Raw genomic sequence first — 20,455 nt, forward strand, 5'->3', positions numbered from 1 at the left:
CCTGCGGTGAACAAAAAAGCCAGATTCTCCCCGTGTCTTTATTCCTACATCGAGCTCTCCGGTGGTTTCCTACAGAGGAGCAGAGGGTGAGGAAGGCTTTCGCTGATGGCTCTTGACAGGCGTGGGGAAAGGCAGGGCTCGGCCCCGGCTCCTGCTGAAACGCTGCTGCTCGCCTCCCTCCGGCACGGGCAGCATCAGGTCAGGCACAGCCCTGCCCCTGCCCCAGCTGTGCCACCTCGGGGGGCACCTGGGGCCCAGAGGGAGCGGGGGGCACCCAGCAGGGACCTGCAGCCTCTTCTCCTCCCTCGCCTCCTGCACCGGGCTTCCTGGTGCAAGCATCTCTCTCCTGGTGCTGCGGGCAGGGCTGGCACCCAGCTGGGACCTCCGGCAGACGTCCTCCCCTCGGATGTCCCCGAGGGAGCCCACGGGGCTGCATCACTCCAGAGCACTGCCAGGCTGGGGCAAGTGGAGGCCAGGGGCTGGAGCATCTTCTGCCACCTGAAAGCAGCGGGGCAACAAGGCTCAGCAACAGCTCACAGTGGGAAAGAGAAACAGGGGTGGCTCTGCTCCGTAACCCCATCACCCTGGGGAGATTTCACCCAGAAATTTTGCCACGATGCTCCTGCCCACCTTGTCCTCCTGCAGAGACTGCACGGGTACGTTTCTGTGTTTCAGGTTTTGTTTCTGCAGTGCTGGACCCACCCCAACCAGGCCATCCCTTGGGAGCGGGCACACACATTTGGGGCTCTCCTGGCTCCTTGGGGTGCAGGCTCCTGGTCTGGTGGCCGGGTAGCACAGCGGGGTGCATGGCGAGATGACGAACAACTGCTTAACATCAGGTCACTGCCATTCAAAATGGGCCGTCCCGCGGGATCCGCCGTTATCAGGCCCTGGTAGACGGGGCTATCGGGAGCTCGGCTCATTCCTGAACAAGTACGCACTGTAAGCAATGCCTGCTGGCGTTTGCCCCAGGACAACACGCCGTCGGGGCCGCCCCAGCCGTGCCAAGCTCTGGGTTATCTCGCCCAGTGCCCCCACGCTGCCTGGGGAGCCCCAAACCTCCCCACATCCCTGGGTGCTGGACCCCGCTTGTGCCCCAGGACAGGCAGCTCCTCGGGATCTCCTGGGACTCCTGCTCCAGCTCTGATGTCCTCGCATGCCCCACACGTGTCCTCTCCCTTCCACGTGTGTCCTCCCCATGCCTTTACCTCTCCCTGTGCTCGCACCTCCCTCCCTGCTTCCCGGGGGCTCGGCGATTCTCCGTGCCACCCCTCTTGGCCCTCCAGTTTTCCCAGCCCTACTATTTTTTGTGCCCCCCCCCCCCCCGCCAGCTCTTTGGGAAGAAAACAAGCCCCCCGCGGCCAGCTCCTGCCGCTTGCTCTTAAATCCCTTCCCTCCTGCCTCGCTGCTTCGAAAGCCGGTACCCTGGAAGGGGCCTCCCAGCTCTCGCTGGCAACCCTGCTTCGGACTGACCGCCACAGATAGTGTTTTGGAGAGAAATAAAAAAAAAGAAAAATAAAATAAGAAGAAGGAAAAGAAAAACCTTGCCGAGTGTACCTGCCTTACCGAGCTTGCACGAGGGTTTCTGGGGGGGAGCTCTGGGAGCTGCCGTGCCCACCCGTGGGCTCGGGGCACCCTTTGTGGTGTGGGTGCCCCCCGGCCGGGTGGGGGCCGCGCAAGGTGGGTCTGGGGGGCTTTGCTCTGTCCCTCTCGCCTGGCCGAGGCGCCTCCAGCCCACCTTGCTGCACGTGGCCAACAGATGGGATCATTGTTCGGGAAGGGAGACGGAAAGAAAGAAAAAAACAAAAAGCACCGAAAAAGAAGAAGGAGGGAAAAAAAGAAGGGCAGGCCGGCCGGGGGCACCCCGCGGCTCTCTCCGGGCGGATTTCCCACACGGAGCCCCCCGGCTCAGCCCTCGGGGGGGGCTGGGGGTGCCCCCTCCTCTCGCCCACCCCCAGGAGAGGAGCGGGATGGAGGCGACGGCACGGCCGGAGCCAGAACCGGAGCGCAGCGCGGGCTCGGTTCAACTTGGGAAGGAAATAATAATAATAATGGTCCTAATAAATAAAGAGAAAGAAAAGCGGAGGAGCCCCGCGCCGGACTGCCAGGCTGGAGAGCGGTGAGCGGAGGAAGAGGCGAGGACGGGGAAGGCTGCGGGGAGCGTGGGAGCGGCGGGGGCAGCCGGGGCTGTGTCCGCAGGTGCTGCCCCTGCTCCTGCTGCGGCTCCGGCTCCGCTCCGCATCCCGTCCCCGTCCCCGTCCCCGGGCCGTGCCGAGCCGTGCCGAGCCGGGGAGCAGGTCCCGGCGGGGTGCAGCGGCCGGGAGGGCGGAGGGAGGGAGGGGAGGGCGATGCGTCGCTCGGGGTTTATTAGATTGGACATAATCATCTTTAAATAAGGCAGCCCCCCCCTCCAACCCCTCCCCGGCGGGGGGAGCGGAGCGCCTCGGGGCTTTCTAGATAAGGGCGCCCGGCGCATCCCTCCCGGTGCCGGCGGGCAGCGGCGGCGCGGCGAGAGCGGGAGCCCCGGCCCCGCCGCAGGCACAGGGGGTCCCCGCGGCGGTGCCCTCGCCCTCCCCCTCCTCCTCCTCCTCCTTCTTCTCCTCCTCCTCCTCCTCCTCCCGGGCCCGCAGGAGCGGACAGAGGAGAGCGGCGCCGGGGAAAAGTTGGGGGCAGCGGCAGCGGCGGGGACCCGGGGAGGATGCCCCGGCGCTGCCCCGGCTGCCGCCCGCCGCCCCCCTGAGCGCCCCCCACCGTCCCCCCCTCCCCAAAACCCCGGGGTCTCCACCCCCGGTCCCGTCCCCCACCCCCGCCTCCCCCGGCGCCCCTCTCCGTCCCCCGGGGCCATGCCGAGCCTCGGGGCTCCCCCGGCCGCGCTGCTGCTGCTGGCGGCGCTGAGCCTGGCCCGCGGGGTGCCCCGGCCCCCCCTCCCCGGCCCCCCGGAGCTTTGCGGCTTGGAGGCTCCGAGCCGCCGGGCCTCCCCCCCGCACCACCCCTACGGGCTGTACCCGGGCCGGGCCGCCCAGGGGGTGCTCGGCGCCGCCGCCCCCGGGAGGCCGCGGGGTCGGAGGCCGCGGGGAGCCGGGGGTGGAGGCGAGGAGGAGCGGGGCGAGGCGGAGGGGAGGCCGCGGGGCCGGGCGCCGCAGGTGCCGAGCCCCCCCCGGGCCCGGCCGCTGCCCGCCCTGTACTTCTCCGGAGGCCGGGAGACGCTGGCGGCGAGGCCGGAGGCGCTGCCCGAGGTGCCGCGGGAGCGTTTCACCCTGGAGCTGTGGGTGAAGGCGGAGGGAGGACAGAGCAACCCGGCCGTCATCGCAGGTAACGCCCGGCCCGACGGGGGCACGGCGGGGGCGCGTCCGGGGGCGCCGGGGGCTCGGCCGGCCCGAGACGGGAGGAGGGACCCGGCCGGGGGCAGGGGGGGCTGCCCGGCAACGGGGACACCGCCGAGCGCCGGGCGCTGCTCACCTGCGGCAGGTGATGTCCCCGCCCCGCTCCCCCGACCCCAAAGTGTCCCCTCCCCGTCCCAAGCCCCCCGCCGTCGCGGGACCCCAAACCGGCGCCCGGGCTGCGGGGCTCGGCCCCTGCGCGCCCCGGGGCTGAGGCACGGAGCCCCCCCGCTCCTTCCTCCACCTCCCCTCTCCTCCTTCTCCTCCTCCTCCTCCTCCTCCTCCCCGCCGGCGGAGCCCCGGGACCCTGCGGCCGCACGGTGGCAGCCGCGCCGCACGCACGGCCCCGGCCCCGGCCCCATTCCCGGCCGGGCTCCCCGGTGCCCCCCCGGCAGGCTGTGGGCTCTGTGTCCCCCCCGGGGCTCCCTTCTTCGGCTTTGGGGGGCGCTTGGCGCTGGGAGCGAGCCCGCAGCATCCCCAGCCGAGCCAGCGGGCAGGGGATGGAGAGCTGCGGGCAGAGGGCAGCGGCACACGGCGGCCCCTCGGGAGAGCCGGGGGGCTGCTGCAGCCCCATGCCGAACCGGATCGGAGGGCTGGGTGGAGAAACCCTCCCGTTACCCTAACTCCCTTCCCAATTGCCACCCTCCCCCGGGCGCGTTGCTTAAATTTCCCTCCCCTTTTGCTGGGCGATGGCTGCATCCCCGTCCCCCAGCCTCACCGCACCCGCAGCACAGCTGTTTGCACCTGGAGCTCGGCCCCGCAGGTGTTAGGCTTAACTTTTCCCAGCTAGTTTCCCTTCTTTTCTTTTTATCAAGGCTTTTTTTTTTTTTTTTTTTTTTTTCTTTTTCCTTGCCGGGGGTGGGCCAGTTGTTACACAGCGACCACTGGCACCCGCTCGGGCAGCCAATATCTCCCGCTCCGCACTCAAGCTCCGGAGGCTTGAGTCAGCCTCCGGCTCTCTGAGTCACCCGCAGCTTCCCACCCTCGCCCTGCAGCTGGGAACGCGGGGCCGGCTGCCTGGGACGGGGACAGGGCGGCGGGGACGTCTTTGATGCAGGCAGGTGACACAGAGAGCTGCTGGCCCAGGGCTTGTGCCCTGCAGGGACCGAGCCCTGGGGCAACCTGCAGCCCTGGGGCCACCTGCAGCCGTGGAGGAGCTGGAGATGCTCCCAATCCCCTGTGCACATGTGAGGGAAGGTGGGAGGAGAGCGGGGCAGAGCTGAGCATCTCCAAGTTTTCCCACCTTGCACTGGGCTGGGATTTGGTGTTGCTCAGATCAGAGGCGGTCTTGTTGGGTCAGAAGATCCCTCACCAGAAGCATCCCCAGACTTGTTCCCAGGTGTCTTCCTGGGGCTGCAGCTCCGTTGCTGCTTGGTCCCCAGGGGTGACCAGGAGGTGACACTTGGGGACCTGGGTGTACCGAGCGGGCAGCAGAGCACCTGGCCCGATGGAGAAGGTGCTGTGAGCGTGCTCCTTACAACGTGGGGCACCTCACCTTTTTGGACACTTCTCCATCAAACATTTTTCCTGACAACTTTTCTGCAATCGCAAGCTGCAGCAGAACCAATGGGGTTTATTATTTCTTGGCTGTCTCAGCTTCTCCAGCCTTATACCCTGATGCTTTGGGGGGCGTTTTTGCAGCCAGTTTTTTCACGTATCAGTGCTCAAGCAGCGCTGCTTCTCTTCACTTTTTTGCACTGCTGCCAGCAGCCCTTGTTTTAAAACCCGGCGTTATCGCTCTAATCACTGATGAACGTCACAGGCCAGGTTCCGCTCCCCCTTCCCCATCCTCCAGACGAGATCCAGGTCCAAACACCTTCCAGCCAGCCCTCTGTCCACGAACACGCTCAGCTTCGCCTTCCCACGGCTGCCAGGCTCCTTCTCCTGCCTCCTGCTTTTTGGCTTTGCTCTGTCTCATCCTGGGGAGTTTTATCGGGGTGGGAGCTCGGTGGGGTGGAGGGGATGGTGTTGATGGGCTTATCCCGAAGCCTTGCTCTGGGGTGGGATGGTGAGGTACAGGGCTCGGGGGGCTCAAGCTCTGCCTGCTTGCAGGATTTTCAAGATGGTTCAAATTCCAGCCCATCGCTGCTGGCTGGAGGGAGATTCAGGATGGGGCCAAGATTTTTTTCAAAGCAAAGCAGCCCAGCTTCATGCCTGAGAAAGGCATCTTCAAGTGCTTGGCTCTTGCCTTCTGAAAAACCCAGCCTGTCAACAGCCAGAGTGTCAAAACATGCTGGGAAACGGGGCCAGCCCTGCCCCCATGCCAAGGTGCCACTGGTGGGGCTCGGAAGCAATGCTGAGCTCACCAGCCCCAGGTGACGACTCCACAGATGTCCCAGCTGTGGTGCAGCCACCAGGAGATGGCTGCCGGAGCCGTGGTGGCCTCAGGTGCTTCCAGGCACCCATGGCAGCGCCACAGCCATTAACCCAAGAGGATGGAGGGAGACAGGGAGTGAGTCTGGGTGACGGGACACTGAGCTGCCTCGGCGATGGAGGAGCCCAGAACCACTTTGTTCAAGCAGCGGGTCCATTGCCCCTTGCTGGGTCATGCACAGCCCAAAGCTTGGGTTGGTGATGCGCTTGGGTGCACAGTGAGATGCGCTCTCCTTCCATGCTCTTTGGCCTCTCCTTCCCTCCTGGCTGTGCTCTTCCTCCCCTCTCCATCTGGCCTCTCTGGCTGTAGCCCCCTCCTGGCTCACCCAAACGGTGACCAGCGCCTGCTGCCCAGCCTCTGGCCACCTGTGTTTTTCTGCATCTTTCCCAACACATTCAAAACCTCCCCTCACCCTTTCTCCCCCAAGCAGAAGCCTGGCAGTGCAGATTTTGCATCCTTGCTGCTGCTGGTGCTTAGCTGCTCTGACAGCTCCTCAGCAGAGCATCCCAGCAGGTGCAGGAGACCCTGGGATGCCACAAGGATGCTCGTGGAGCTCCAGCCCTCACCGCCTCTCCTTTCTTTCCATCCCCATCCCCTCTGCAGGCGTCTTCGACAACTGCTCGCACACGGCCAGCGATAAGGGCTGGGCTCTGGGCATCCGCGCCCTGCGGCTGGGCGGCAAGAAGGACGCCCGCTTCTTCTTCTCCCTCCGCACCGACCGGGCGACCGCCGCCACCGAGGTGACCGGGTCCCACCGCTACCGCCCGGACACCTGGACCCACCTGGCCGCCAGCTACGACGGGCACTGGATGTCCCTATACGTGGATGGGGCGCGGGTGGGCCGCGCTGGTGGGCAGCGGGGACCCCTGCACAGCACTTTCATGGCCTCCTGCCGCACCCTGCTGCTGGGAGGGGACGCCTGGGGGGACGCCCACGCTTTTCGGGGACACCTGGCCGGGCTGGCCCTGTGGCAGAGAGCCCTGCCCCAGCCCCAGCTCCAGCGGCCCTTCCTGGAGGAGGCAGCTTTGGGGGTGGCACCGGTGCTGGCCGCCGGCTTGGACGCCCCGGAGCAGCGCTGGGCACCTTTCCGCGAGGGCTCCTTCCCCCGGCGCCAGGCGCTGCTGCCCCCCGCGCCCCCCATCCTTCGCCCGCTGGGTCCCCCGGCCTGCGGGCAGACAGCGTGTGACAACGTGGAGCTGGTCTCCCACTACAACCAGCACTGGCCACTGCGGGGGGCCAAGGCGGTGCGGTACCGCGTGGTGAGCCTGGCCGAGGACGGCGGCGGGCGGCCGACGGTGAGCCGTGAGCAGGTCTGGCGGCAGCACCGGGCGCTGAGCGACGCTTTCCGTCCCTACAACATCTCCTGGCAGCTCAGCCTGCTGGAGGTGCGCAACTCCTCCCTGCGCCGCCGCGCCGTGCTGCTGGGCTGCGAGCCCAGCAAGGTGGGCAACGAGCGCTGCGACCCCGAGTGCGAGCACCCCCTGACTGGCTACGACGGTGGGGACTGCCGCCGGCCCGGCCGCTGCTTCTCCTGGAAGCGTCGTGATGGCATCTGCCACATGGAGTGCAACAACATGCTGGACGACTTCGACGACGGCGACTGCTGCGACCCGCACGCCGCCGATGTGGGCAGGACCTGCTTCGACCCCGACTCGCCCCAGCGGTAGGTGTGGGGGGGTTGGGGGCTGCGGTGCCACTGGAGCTGCCCCGCGCGTGGTCGGTGCTTGTGCCAGACGCAGCAGCTTCGTGGCGTGGGGTCTGGCCGCCGGTGTGTGTGCGGGTGCGAGGTGCCCGTGGGGCATCCGTGTGTGGTGCGGTGCCCCTGGATGCCCCCCATGCCGGGGGGGGCTGCCCTCGGTGTGCTCTGTGCACTGCCCTCCTCCCCCGGCGCAGGCTGCCGGAGCCTCTGAAGTGCCGGCGCTGATGGCTTCCAGCAGTCGTGGCGCTGCCAGATGTGCTCTCTGGCCAGAGACAGGGGAAAAAAAAAAAAAAAAAAAAAAAAAAAAGACATGGCTTTTCCTTTTTTTTTTTTTTTTTTTTTTTTTAAGTCATTTCTGTCTCAGTGTCAGAGAGAGCTGCGTGTTCCCCGTGGCCGTGGGGCTCCCCCCCTGCCACCCCCACGGAGGGCAGCACTACCCCCAGGGAGCACATGTTCAAGGGAGGGTTTAGGGAGGCGTAGCTCCTTTGGTCTCCTCTCTCCATCACTTTTACTCTCTAGGCTGTGCGAGCAGGTAGGCTGTGGCCATAAATACTTTTTTCTTCCCAAGCCAGCCTCTGATCTCTGCCAGCTCCCAGGTGGGGACCGCAGGGCAGAGGGAAGCAGGTGCCTGAGGGCTGGGCAGTGGCTCTGGGGCCCTTCCCTCCTTCTCAAGCTTTTCTCACACTCCAGGGGAGGACGAGGAGCCTTTCTCCCAGTGCTTCCCTCCAGCCATGGAGCCACACACGATGCCTCTGCCCAAGTACCCCCAGCAGATGTTTCCCCACCCCTGGAAGTCTCTTTGGTGGCAGCCACCATCACCACCCCGTCTCTGCCCGTCCTCCTGCTTCCCAGCGTGGTGAGCGAGCTCTTTCCTAAGCACTGGGGGACGAGCGGTCCTCCTGCCTGCCCCACTGCTCTCCACGTGTGGTGGCCACCCATGGCCACTTGGCCACCAGGCGGGACTTTGCTTCTCCATAGGAGCATGGCCAAGGCTTGGTCCTTGCCCTGTGTGTGCAGCGAGAGGAATGTTTTCATCCTCAGACAAGAAGGGCTCCACCTTAAAATAAAAAAGGCCAAATTTTTGCTGGTATGAATCAGGGCTTCCATTTGTCAGGATTTTCCCCTGAAAGTTGGGAAAGAAAAAAAATAAAAAGAAAACACAACAAAAAACAACACACACACAAAGCAAAACAAAACAAAAACCTTGCTTCTGTGGGAAAGGAATGGGAAAATGGGAACACTAGGGAAATAACAAATCTTTTGCAATTTTTCTTTCCGCAGACCTCGTTGGTCTGCATATAAGACAAGATTGATTGTAGGCTAAGCTCCGAAGGAGAAATCCAGTGTGCCCTGCATTTGGGAAATGTGGGGGCACAAATTGAACCCTGCTGCTGCTGAGCTCCCCCTGGCTGCCATTCCCTGCCCTCGGGGAGCGCTGGCACAGCCCTTGCCTCGGGCACCCCAGCAGCTGTGGTAGGCATATGGAGCAGTTGCACCCCGTTGTTTTTCTGGGAAAAACATTGGGAAATTGGTAGCGTGGGTCTGGGAAATGGTGAGGTGATCCAGAGCTGCTTGCATGGCTGGGTCAGTGCCGTTCAGTTGCCGGTGGATACCCCCAAATACACAAGCTCAAGGCGTTTTGCTTGGGGAAAGCTCCTGCTGAGCCAGTACATTTGGCTTTAGCCATAATTTGGCCAAACGAAGGTTTATGAGGAGTGGGGCAGCTGAGGAGCCTGCAGGAGGACTTTCAGGGTGGAAGCCAAAATGAGGGAAATAACGCGAAATAAAAGCAAACCGACCGAGGAAGGGCAGCCCGGGAGGAGCCGGGTGCTGGGAGGTGAGCGGGGGCAGGCAGCAGGATGCCCCCGGCCATGCTCCAGCTGCTGACACCTCCTTTCAGAGCAAGGTGGCACAACAAAGCCCCAGGACTTTTCGTGCGGTGAATCATCCCCGTCGTATTTCACTTCGAGGCAGCGGTTTGGGTGTGAATGCTTCTCAGTACTGCCAAAAATCATCCAAAGGAGAAAGCTGGAGTGAGGCACCAGGCGATTTCTTGCCAGGGCTGTGGACAGATGCAGTTTTGGTGAAGGGTCTCTGTGCCTTGGCTCCCGTGACTTTAAGCACTTGTAAATGCCTTTAACGTCCTAGCGGATCCCTCACCTCCCTGGGGCTGCAGCTTGGAGAAGGACAAATGATGTCTGTGGAGGGAGCCATGCTCTGTAGCTGGTGGAGATCTCAGTGTGCTTCCCCTCCTTGGCCTTGCTGAGCACAGGATGGAAAGGGGGTCTGAAGGAAGGGTGGCAGGGCTGCGGGGCAGGAACGACACTGACCAGTGCTGTGCCAGGACACCGTGCCCAGGCCATGGGGCATCTCCACTCGGCCACCTGGGCTGGGACACAGCCAGTCCCACAGCACCCCCACAGCACCCCCAGCACAGCTCAGCCAGGGACTGGGTGCTGGTGGCTGGCTCCACGCAGAGCCAGCCCAGAAGACAGCACATCAAGGACATCCCAGCCACCCTGACTCACCATGGGAAGCGGGAGGGGACGGACAACGACAGGAGGGCTGTCGGCTGTCATCCTTTGCCCAGTCTCACCAGGGTTTAAAGCATTTTCCAGGAGCTGGTGGCAGCGTGGTGCCAGGGGCCGGGGTAACATCCGCGCTGATTCGCTGCAGACACGCATCTCCTTGCAGCGCCTGAGCGCCGCGGTAATTGGCATTCTTGGAAGGAAAGCAGCAACAGCTCATTAGCAGCAATTAACACTCAGCGAGGGTCCCCCTCGGGCAGCTAGTCAATGAGTCTGGTGTGTGACACAGGGAGCGTGAAAAGGAAAACCAGAGGGCGGCCCACGTAAGGGCAGAGCTGCCGGGCCCTGTCTCAGCACCCCGGAACCCAGCAGAACCAGCACAAGGAACAGCAGGAGGTGGAAAACCACCGGGCTCCGCCAGCCCCACCAGAAGCACGGATGCTGGAGGAGATGGTCCCTAAAGGGACAGCCACAAGGGAAAAAGGGGCTGTGGCACCTCCCTGCTATGTCTCTGCCATGGTGCTGAAGGCTGTGTAGGAGAAGGAGAGGTATGGGGCAGTGTCTGAGCTCTCCCTGCCCCACGCCTCCCCTTTCCCTCCTGCACACACATCCTCAGAGCCTTGTTCAGCTCTGCCTCCCCTGGGATGGCCACAGCTGCGGTACGGAGCTGTCTGATCCGCCGAGCGCCTGATGAGCCTTAATGCAGGCGTAGCTGGGCTCCCCCCTAAGGGAGGGATGCTTAATTGGGTTAAGGTCCTTCGGGACCCTCCTGCTTTCGAAGTAGTGCCTTCAGAAGCTGACCCAGATTAACCGTCTCCTGTGGACACCCCCGAGGACTCACGGCTCTGAGCTGCTCCCAGCCCTCCAGTCGTTGTCAGGAAATTTGGCTGATTGCCCAATGGACACTAAAGGTGTCCCGGGGAGAGCAGGTGAGGCAAGGATGGCCTCTTGTTTCTTCTCCTCTCTGGCAGAGGTGCTGGAGAGGAGCATTGATTAACCGGGCTTTTTTTAGAGTCTGATGGATTTCTTGGTGGCGGCGTTAATGTTTTATGAGAGCCCTTGGACTGAGCCCATAAAAATCTTCGTCTCTCCTTGTGGGAAAGCCCACTCTCTCTGGGCTCTTCCCATTGATTTCTAATTTCAAACCTTGGCAAAGACAGATGGGACTGTCCTGGGTAGAGCCCCTGATACCACAAGGACAGGCTGCCTGCCGAGGCGCTGACGATGTGACCGAGAGCTCATGTCTCTGCGATCCTGCTTCTGGGTGCCTGAGCTTCCCCCAGCCTGAGGCTGGGGCAAAGCTCCTGGATTTGCTTTTGACTGGCTGGGTTCCCCCAGGGTGCCACGCAGGAGGAGGACAACCCAAATCGCCTGTGAGCAGTGGGAGTGGGTCCCTGCCCAGGGCTGCAGGCAGTCTGGGCGCTTTTGGGGGAAAACAGCCTGCCCAGATGTAAGCTATTGTTCTGGGAGCTCCCACCACCCTGGGGCACGGCTGTATCAAGAGGACAATTGTGAGGAACAGCGTGTCCGGGGGCTGGGACTGGGGGGTTTTGCTCTTTGTCCTGGCTTTCAGCACTCCTCTGTGTTCCTCCTCACCCCGCTGTGCTCGTGTCTGTGGCTGTGAGCCCAGGAAACACCGAAGTGGGGTGGCCCAGTGGCACCCCGTCAGCTCCATGTCAGGGGGTCCTAGGGGTGATTTATCCACGTTTGGGTTGGCAAGCGGGGCTGCAGACACAGGAATCTAGTTTTCCTTGGCCCGACCAGCCCCATTATTTAGGAAATCAGATCGTCCCCCTGCAGAGGGGACAGGATTGCCCAGGCTAGGCACGGCCTGAGCCCCCCAGAACAGCCCAAGGCTCTGCTGGGGGGCTCTGGATGCTGAGCGCTGGTGACTGTCGCCTGCCAAGGGCTGTGCTGGGGACCAGAGGCAGCCCCAGGGTTGGCTTTTTGTGTTGTTTGTTTGTGGTTAACGTAGAATTGTTACATTGCAAAGCTTCCCCAATAAATTATCCCGTGTCCTTTTTATATCTGCGAGGGAGGCATTTTTAGAGTGCTGGCTTGCGCGCGCCGCACTCCGGCTGGGACACCCAATTGCCGGGACCTAAAAATAAGTTGGAGGCTGAGGACTTGTTTTTTCCCCTATCTTTTTTTTTTTTTTTTAAATTAATTTTTTTTTTTTTTTAAAGAAGAGGCAGAGATGTTTGGGTTGAACAGATTCCTTTTCCTCTCTTTGTGCATATCGATCCCCATCCCAGCCAATGTCAAGGCTACAAACATTTGCCCTTCAGTGAGAAGCTCGGGGTGAATGCAGCAACGTCTCAGGTCTCTCTGCAGCCCTGCCTTCTTCCCAGCAGCAATCTGAGGCACTTCCCACAGAGGAGGATGCAGGAGGTGGAGACACCAGGTGAAAAGCTGGACCCTTGCCTTCCATTGAACAGCAGTGGGGGGTGTAGGTGCCTACTTTCTTTAATGCCTTTGAAAGCCCTGTGCAGCAAAGGCTGTGTGTTCTGCAGTGTTTTTTAAGCATGGACCCACCTGCCTGTGCTGTGGGGAAGGGTAATACCAGCTGGGGAAACTGGGGCACAGAACTCCCTGCCACCACGTCCCCTGGCTGTGCAGCGCAGTGCTGGGGCTCTGTCTCCTGTCCCTCAGGTCCTAGAGGGACAGGAGACAGAGATAGAGGGGTAAAAGAGGCATTTAATGTGAGGAGATGAAGCTATTCTGTCCTGACTAACTGCAAGGCAAAAATCTGAGCTGGTGTCTGCACAGTCCTCCCCTGCCTGGGTTGCTTGGAGTCTCTTGGCCACGTGCAGCCCGTGCAGTGGCAGCGGAGGACAGGAGCCTTGCACCCACCTGTGTTGTCCCTGCTTTATGCTCCAGGGGACACCCACTTGTTTGCAGAGACCCCTTTATCCCCCTGTGCTGCTATTTCATTTATTCTGATGTGAGCAAAAAGTGAGAAGGAGCTGATTTACAGCAGATCCCCTCCCACGGTCTGAATGGGGACTGAGCTTATCTGCACAGCCTGAGGCAGGGGAAGAGTGCTGCAAGGCTCAGCCCTGGCCCTGGAAGTTTTTTATTTTCCTTTGAAACAAACAATCCAGGCGGAAAGTGAACCATACCTGGTTCTGTTTAGCTTGGAGCCTGCTCTAGAATAACTTGCCACTGTTGAGTTCAGACTGGTGAAACCGCAAGGGGCTGTGAGCGTATTCCTGCGCTCCCCCCGCGCGCGCACATGTTCTGTGTAACGCAGCCTCTCGGCCGCCAGCATCAACAGCAGGAAGAGCAGGCGAGCGCTTATCCTGCCCTGGGGACGGCCGGGCTCTCCGAGGCGTGCTGGTGGGCGCTGGAGCTGGGCTGCTGCTGCTGCTTGCGCGGGTTTTTGGAGCCAAGCCGTGCGGAGAAGGGCTGCAGGGCTCCCTGCCCCAGGTCGGGTCTGGAGCTCTTCTTGCAAATTCTGTGTGTTAGCTCCCCCAGTCCAGTGCTCTGCTCCTGTTCTCAGAGGTGATGATGCCTCATGCTGACGGCTCCCCTAGAATCAGAGAATCATAACCACAGAATGGCTTGGGTTGGAAGGGACCTCAAGGATCACCCAGTTCCAACCCGCTGCTGTAGGCAGGGATGTCACCCACTAGGTCAGGTTGCTTAGGGCCTCATCCAACCTCCCCTCTTCTTCCCAAGGGCCAGCCTCTCAGACAACCCTCGTGTAGCCCCCATAGGTGTGCAGGGGCTTCCCCACTTGCTAGGTCTGTGCCCTCGGGGTGGCCAGGCTTATGTTTTGGGGGATGAAGGGGGGGTCAGAAGTCACTGTGATGGTCTGATCATCCTTTGTGCCCGCTGTGTATGAAGAGGAGACGGTGTTCTCCTCTTTGCAAAGCCCCCAGGCTGGTTTCAGACAAGAATCTCATATCCATGTCCCTGCGGGCTCCTGAAAATGGGCAGCCAGGGGAGGGACGATGGGCCTAAGGTGGGGAGTTACAGCAGCCTGTGCTGAGCCCTTGGAGACCTCAGAGAGCTGCTAGGTTTGGGGGGAAATAACCTTAAATCTGTGTCTCAGTTTGGGGATTTGGGCTTCCTTTGGAATTTGTTCCTGTTTATGGTTTTGGTCCATGTTAACCCCCAGATAAACCAAGTTTTCTGGCTGGGACTTTGAGTGCAGGATCATCAACTGGGAGCTTGTAGGTTGAGCTTAATCCCAGGGGTCTCGGAGGTGTGCTTGGCTTTTGAGCTCTCCCTGGGAGCAATGGGCAGCCCTCGGGGACACAGAGGATGAGGTGCTCTGTGTCCTCTGCTCCCTGCACGAGAGCCCAGCTCTTCTGAAAGCCTGGCTCTCCATTGCCACCCGCCCTGATGAAAGACGTCCTCCTACCTTTGTGGGTCTCGGATGGGTCGCGTGTTTTCAGATGATCTCACCCGTGAGGAAATTGCAAGTCTCTTTGAGGAAGAGATGGCCATGATTCATGCCGATAGAAATAGAAAGGCCAAACAAGCAAATGGAAACTCCCTATTGACCATGTCCCTGCAATTTAAAAGGGTTTTTACTACCTATTCCAGTACGCATTTGAAAATCATATGCATTTACTCTTACATACTACAATCAGATGGTTTTTAAGCCATTAAGGCCCATTGGGTCAATAACTACCATTTTCAAAAATCTATTAAATACCCATTTCCGTGGAAATAGAGCTTCTGCAATTGATCACTGCTACCAACTCCCATTAAAATAAACCCCAAATGCTATCAACTCCCCCAAGATGTAGAGCACTAAAACACAGATTGCTGGGACAAATTTATCCCAGGGGAAAGTTGATGGCCCATTATGCTTAAGCAACACAAGAATTGTCACATAAGCCAGGAAGTTTATGGGACTTGCATGGGCTTGTCTTCCCCGAGGGGCTGAAAAGGAAGGTTCACGGGGTGAATCGGTAGTACTAACACAAGCTCAAAGCCAGCCTCTCTGGGGATCTTTTTGGGAAACATCTGGCGTATTTTGTATTAACTTTCAAGTGAGTGTTGCCTTTGGTTGTTTGGCAGAATGAAATGATGCTCTAGAGCTGAGGAGCTGTAAGAAACAATGAATTTGTGGATCTGTTCTTGGTGTCACAGGGTTCTCCAAGCAGAATTATACAAGGTGTGTGTGGGTGTGGGTGACACACACCTCTGAGGCTGCAAGAGGGAAATCTGTGAGGAAGGTCACCTTACAGAAATGAGGATGTCCTTCTTCCAATCCTTGTCTCTCTGCTCTGGGAGGGAAGCCCTTTTGGGCTGCTGGTGTTGTGATGGACCCTAAAGTGGGCTGTGGAGGTGTGAGCATGGTGGGATTGTAGGAGATCGCTGCAGGTTGTCCCTGGGTGAGAAGTGGCTTGAGGTGGAAGGATGGTGCCCAGGGGCTTGGAAACATGGGGGAGAAAGAGTTGTGGTGGGGACACCCACTCTCCCACACGGCTGGTAGCTCTTCCCACGCTTGGGAGATGAGAGCTGTGCAAGTCCCAAAAGCCACTGTGGAGCAGAGGCTTGGTGTCCCTGCTCATCACTGGAGGGTGATAGCTCGGGCAGGTCCCCACCTGGAGGTGGCCCAAGGAGCTAGGCCCACTTTCCCAGGCTTCCACTACAAATACCTGACACCCACCAAGTTTTTTTTTTTATCTATGAGCACTTTCATTCCTGCACTTTAATCTCAATTACATCGAGCTTCAGCCCCCTTTCCTGCTCAGAGAGCTCGTTCCTTCTGTTGCTGCTCTTATTTCTTGAAGGTTTTTTACTTTTTGCTTTCAGCCTGGCTTCAGGGAGTTCCCGTTTCCCCCTGCTCTCCCCAGCCTCCCAGATGCAGCCTGTCTGCTGGTCAGTCCTGTTTTTCCATTCTTAAGTCAAGACCTGTCTTTATCTCTCTATTTAAGTTAATCTCAATCAATCCATCATTAATTCAGGACAAGTTTTCTTTCTTTCATCGGCTCTTTCATAATTCTTACACTGCTTACCAAAACCAGGTCTAAAATAGCACTGGCTTTTTCTGGTGCAATGATTATTTAGTAAAGAATTTTGTTAGCAAACACTTCCAGGAATAGCTGGATCATGCCAACGTTAGCAGCATTTACTCTTCAGCCTATCTCAGGGCAAAATGCCCTGCACGGCTTTCTAGTCTGACACTAACGTTATTGTTCTTTCTTACCCAAATCTGACCTCAAGAAGCTGCACGCTCCCCTCTGATGTAACATCTGCTGTGTGCTAACAGGCTGCAGCCTTCTTGGTCTCTTTCCCCAGTAAATCTGCACAGAAGGGTCACAGCCTTGAACCACAGCCCCTTTCTGATCCTGTCCGCAGCTTTGCCAGTGCAGCTCTCCGACCCTGCAGCATCAGCAGCTGCTTCAGTCCCAAAGCCAAATCCACCTCCCACGTGGAGACAGAGGGTTTCCTCTGAATGCAGCAGGAATTGGTCTTGTGTAAGGGAAACCCCTAATCCTGAAGGCACAATACAGGGGGGTTTTGGACTGTCACCCTTTTTTACATCTTAACGCTCAGCTCCTCGTGCTAATAGTAAAGTGTCTCCTACACAATGCTGTTGGTGGTGGCTGCTTCCTCCTTCCCATTATTCTTTCACTGACAGTGAGGTGTATGTGATGTTCTCATCCCCTGTGCACCCAAATGGCTTTGGGCTCCTTTCCTGGGCTCGGTTTTGAGGACCGCCATCAGTCTAGTCTGGAGGCAGACCAGACAACCCATCCTGGCTTGCACTCAGTGCCCAGCTGGTAGCATGTCCAGAAGGGAGGCAAGGTTGAGCATCACTTGGGAATTCCCATGCTGGGAGCAGGGATGAGGATTCACAAATTCTAGTAAGGGGGATTCATGCATGCAGACAGAGCCTGAGTCTGGAAGACTCTTCAGAGGAAGAGTCCTTTGGTGGAGTGAACTGAAGATGTCCATTTTGGCTCGCAGTCTGGAAGAACATCTCTTCACTGATGAAATGGGGAGTTGAGAGAGTCTGTCCTCAGAAGTATTCATGCCACTTGATCTAGCACCTATCTTCATGGATTGAGTTGTGGCTCTTCTGGTTTCAGCTGATTTTTCAGAAGAAATGTTGCTGTGCATTATCTTAACCCTTTGCAACCTTGCAGACGCATGTCAGCACACCAAAAATATTACTGGTGCTTGTTCCTGGGAAGTCTGAGGAATTCCTCATTTGTCAAACAAAGGTTTGGGTTGGAAAAAAGGAGCGTCCCTGCTTGGCAGGAGCAGGAAGAGGAATTTCCTTGTGGTGGGTGAGGGACATGAAAGCAGAATCCCCTGTGACTTCATTAGGCTGAATGGTTAGCTTGGAGCTGGCTGGGTCTCAAGTATTTTCCAGCTGTCCATGGAGGGCACTTGGACAACTTCCATCCAACCCCACTCCCACATCCCCTCTGAAAGGTCTACAGGGAGAAGACTCCTATTTTTGCATTGCAGTGGAATTCCTGTGGCATTACACATGCATCCTTTGCAATACCCAGAGAATTGGGATTGATTTATGGTGTTGCATGGGGTACGTGCTGGCCTTGCTTTTCATTCAGAAGTGCCATCTTTTGTCTTTCACTGGTAATGGTCATTTTTATGGCACCAAGTCTTCCTGTTGTGATAAGGCTATCACTAAAACCTGCTGTTCTTGCTTCTCTTCTCCCACTTTAAACCAAATCAGGCTCATATCACAGTTTGCCCATTCTACTGCTGCTTGGAGAAACACGTTGCTTTCTCTGTTGGCCAAACCAACCCAGAGCTTTACTTACAAGCACAAGAGGAAAGATGTTTTCTTCACTGTGGGCTAGGAAAAAAAAAATGTGCAGGCAAACACATGAGAAGGGAGGTGAGGGTTTTCCTGCGAGGCACAGTCTTCCTATTGTGACTGGGTGTCACAGAGGAGATAGAGGTGGGCTCTGAGAAGAGCTGCATGGCGAGAGGACAGAAACTGATGGACACAAGTCAGAATGTGAGAAGTTTGTATTAGGCATTAGGAGTCTTTATTTCCATCAGGATATCTAAAGGTTGCCAAGAGAGGGAGTGAAACCTCTGTCCTTGGAGAAGTTCAGGTCTCAGCGGGACATGGCCCTGAGCAATTTGGTGTAATTAGACCTGCTCTGAACAAAATAGGGTCAGACCAGTTGGCCTGAGGAGGTCCTCTTCACCTGCAGCTGTGAGTCTTGGATTCCACAGTTCTTTGGTGACAGTCACTGAAGCTGCTTGACTTGCCTTCCTTCCCTCCCTTCAGTAGCCTGAAATGTCACACAGTGAGAGCATGTTGTCATTGCCCATGCAGAGCTGTGTGCAGGGATGCAGCTACTCCTTAGGCTGAGGTGGTCTTGCCATGCAGGTAGCTGCTCACCAGTGAGGCTTTTACGTTCTTGGAAAAGGGTTTGTTTTGAATCTGGCAAACCTGATCACCTTTCTCTGCCTGTCTTCTGTCTTCTGCTTTATTCTTTGGGTTGTGAGGTGTTTTTTTTTTTATGTTTTGGCTTTTTTTTTTTTTCTGCTCAGCTGAAATCTATGTCTTCATGTGTCCTTCTGGCTCTCCCTGTGTATGTGTGCTGGTTTGCAGCACTCACCGTGCCATAAATACCATCTAGTTTGGAATACTCAGTCTTGAAGGAGTTGGGAAGCTATTTGGGGAGCAGAGGAGAAGGCTGTCATTTGGCCCATTTGTGGAGACCAAAGGCTGCTCTGCTTCCCCCCAGGGAAAATCACAGAAGCGCCAAAGAGGAGGGAGAGCATGACCTTGGCAGTAAGTGACAGACAAAGACGCCAGTTGCATGCTCCTTGTCTCAGCTGAGGATGCCAGTGGGAAATATGGACTGAGGGGAGTCAGAGTTGTCCATTCTAGAGTTGTTTTGGTCTTGCTCGTGTCTTTGGGGACACCAGCAGGATGATGTTTGTGCTTTCCCTGTCATAGCGGGTGAAATCGGGGTCCTTTTGTCTCCTTCTCCACCCAACCCATGAGCATCTCAGTGCTGAAACTGCTCCCCCTACACTTTACACAGCCCCGAGCCATCCAAATCTCTCAATGGAGGAAATTAGTTATTTATAATTAAGGGTTGACAAAAAATGTTGCTAGTGTCAAGGGAACAGCAGGCGACAGCCAGAAAAACATCATGTCTCCAGAAGAGAGGCGGCGGGAATATCCCTCTGAATAGGGCTGACGTCAGCCCTCGGAATTTGGACAGCCTGGAAGGCTTTGGGGCTATTTTTCCAAGATATCATAGGTCAGGAATCAACGTTATTTTTAATTCTGTGTCCCCCGAGCAGCTCTGGTGCATGAGGGAGACTTTTTCTCCCTGTTCCCCCTCCTTACACTCTATTTCTACGAAATTTTTGCTTCTCTTCCTTCCGACTCATGCCACAAATATGTCCTTCAGGTTTATTTATTCTTCTCCCTATCTATTCCTCCCGGCCTGCTCCCGTCTTGGTTGGGTTGAAGAGATGGCGTCAGCGTGGCGCGTGTCTGGGATGCTCAGGCGAGACATCACAGAGAAGAGATCATGTTATCCTAATTTGCCGTTTCCGGTTGGAAGAGTTTTTCTCTCCGCAAGCTGATGTGGCTGGGGAAAGTGTTCTGGGAATGCTGCTTTGTGGTGGGAGATCTCAGGGCCTGGTGAAGACAAGCTGGTCATCTCATCCCATCGCTAAATGCTGCCATACGCATCAGCCAAGATTTTCTGAAGTAGGTGAAGTTTTGGAGCTCCTTTGCCCCTGGGAATGTGGGGAGATGCCCAGGCCAGGATGGCCCCTCAGGGGGGTCAGCAGATCCCCATTACCTGCAGGGAGAGGCAGTCAGCAGGTCCCAGTTACCTGATACTTCCCGAGGCAGTAATGGCTTTTGAAAATCTTTGCTATTTCAGATGCAGGGAAATGGTCACCCTTGGGTTTCACGCACTCCTTTCCACATGTCATCCTGCTTTAGTATGCTTCTGAAATCTTGTTCCTTTATTTTTATTTTTTATTCACTTTTTCCTCCTCCTCTTCCCTTTGCTGTAGCAACCTCTCTCTTTCTAAACAAGTATGTTGGTATAATAACTTCACTAGGGATCTTGCCATTTCAAACAGTGTATTTGCACATTTCTCACTGCTTTCCCTGCTCGTTTCACATCTTGGATGAGAATATGCCTTTTTCCTCTTAGCCCGTGTTTAACTTTTTGTCCTTTCTTCCATAATTCAACACGGTGAGGAATGTGCTAATGGATGCCACTTTTACAGAAGCTGCTCACTCACATACAGCCGGTGTGCCTTCACGGCTAGTCCAGCGTAAAGAAACTCTTGTGTTCCCTTCGTGAGCTCTCCATGCAGCTCGAAGATGCCAATTGCTCCTGGAAGCAGGGGGATAAGCGAAATGCTTTCCACCACCTTAATGTTGCTATTGGCTTTATGCTGCAGATTTAGTCATTCTTATGACATATTTCCACAATGGTGCATTTCCATCATCATTCCACAGTGATGTACTTGAAGCCTTTCCATG

General features: G+C 57.6%; 1 protein-coding gene across 1 annotated transcript in view; it reads left to right on the forward strand.

Moving 5' to 3' along the window:
• Window positions 1-2,843: 2,843 nt before the first annotated feature.
• The window catches only part of PAPPA2 (pappalysin 2), a gene marked incomplete at both ends in the record, with an annotated part of 72,315 nt that continues 54,703 nt past the window's right edge, over window positions 2,844-20,455 (forward strand). Inside the window, 2 exons of the mRNA XM_084291549.1 lie at window positions 2,844-3,312; window positions 6,358-7,417. Coding sequence (XP_084147675.1) covers window positions 2,844-3,312; window positions 6,358-7,417 — 1,529 coding nt within the window. The remainder of the gene's footprint in view (window positions 3,313-6,357; window positions 7,418-20,455) is intronic.

This window comes from Netta rufina, assembly GCF_964035555.1.
Source record: "Netta rufina genome assembly, chromosome: 8".
Taxonomy (NCBI): Eukaryota; Metazoa; Chordata; class Aves; order Anseriformes; family Anatidae; genus Netta; species Netta rufina.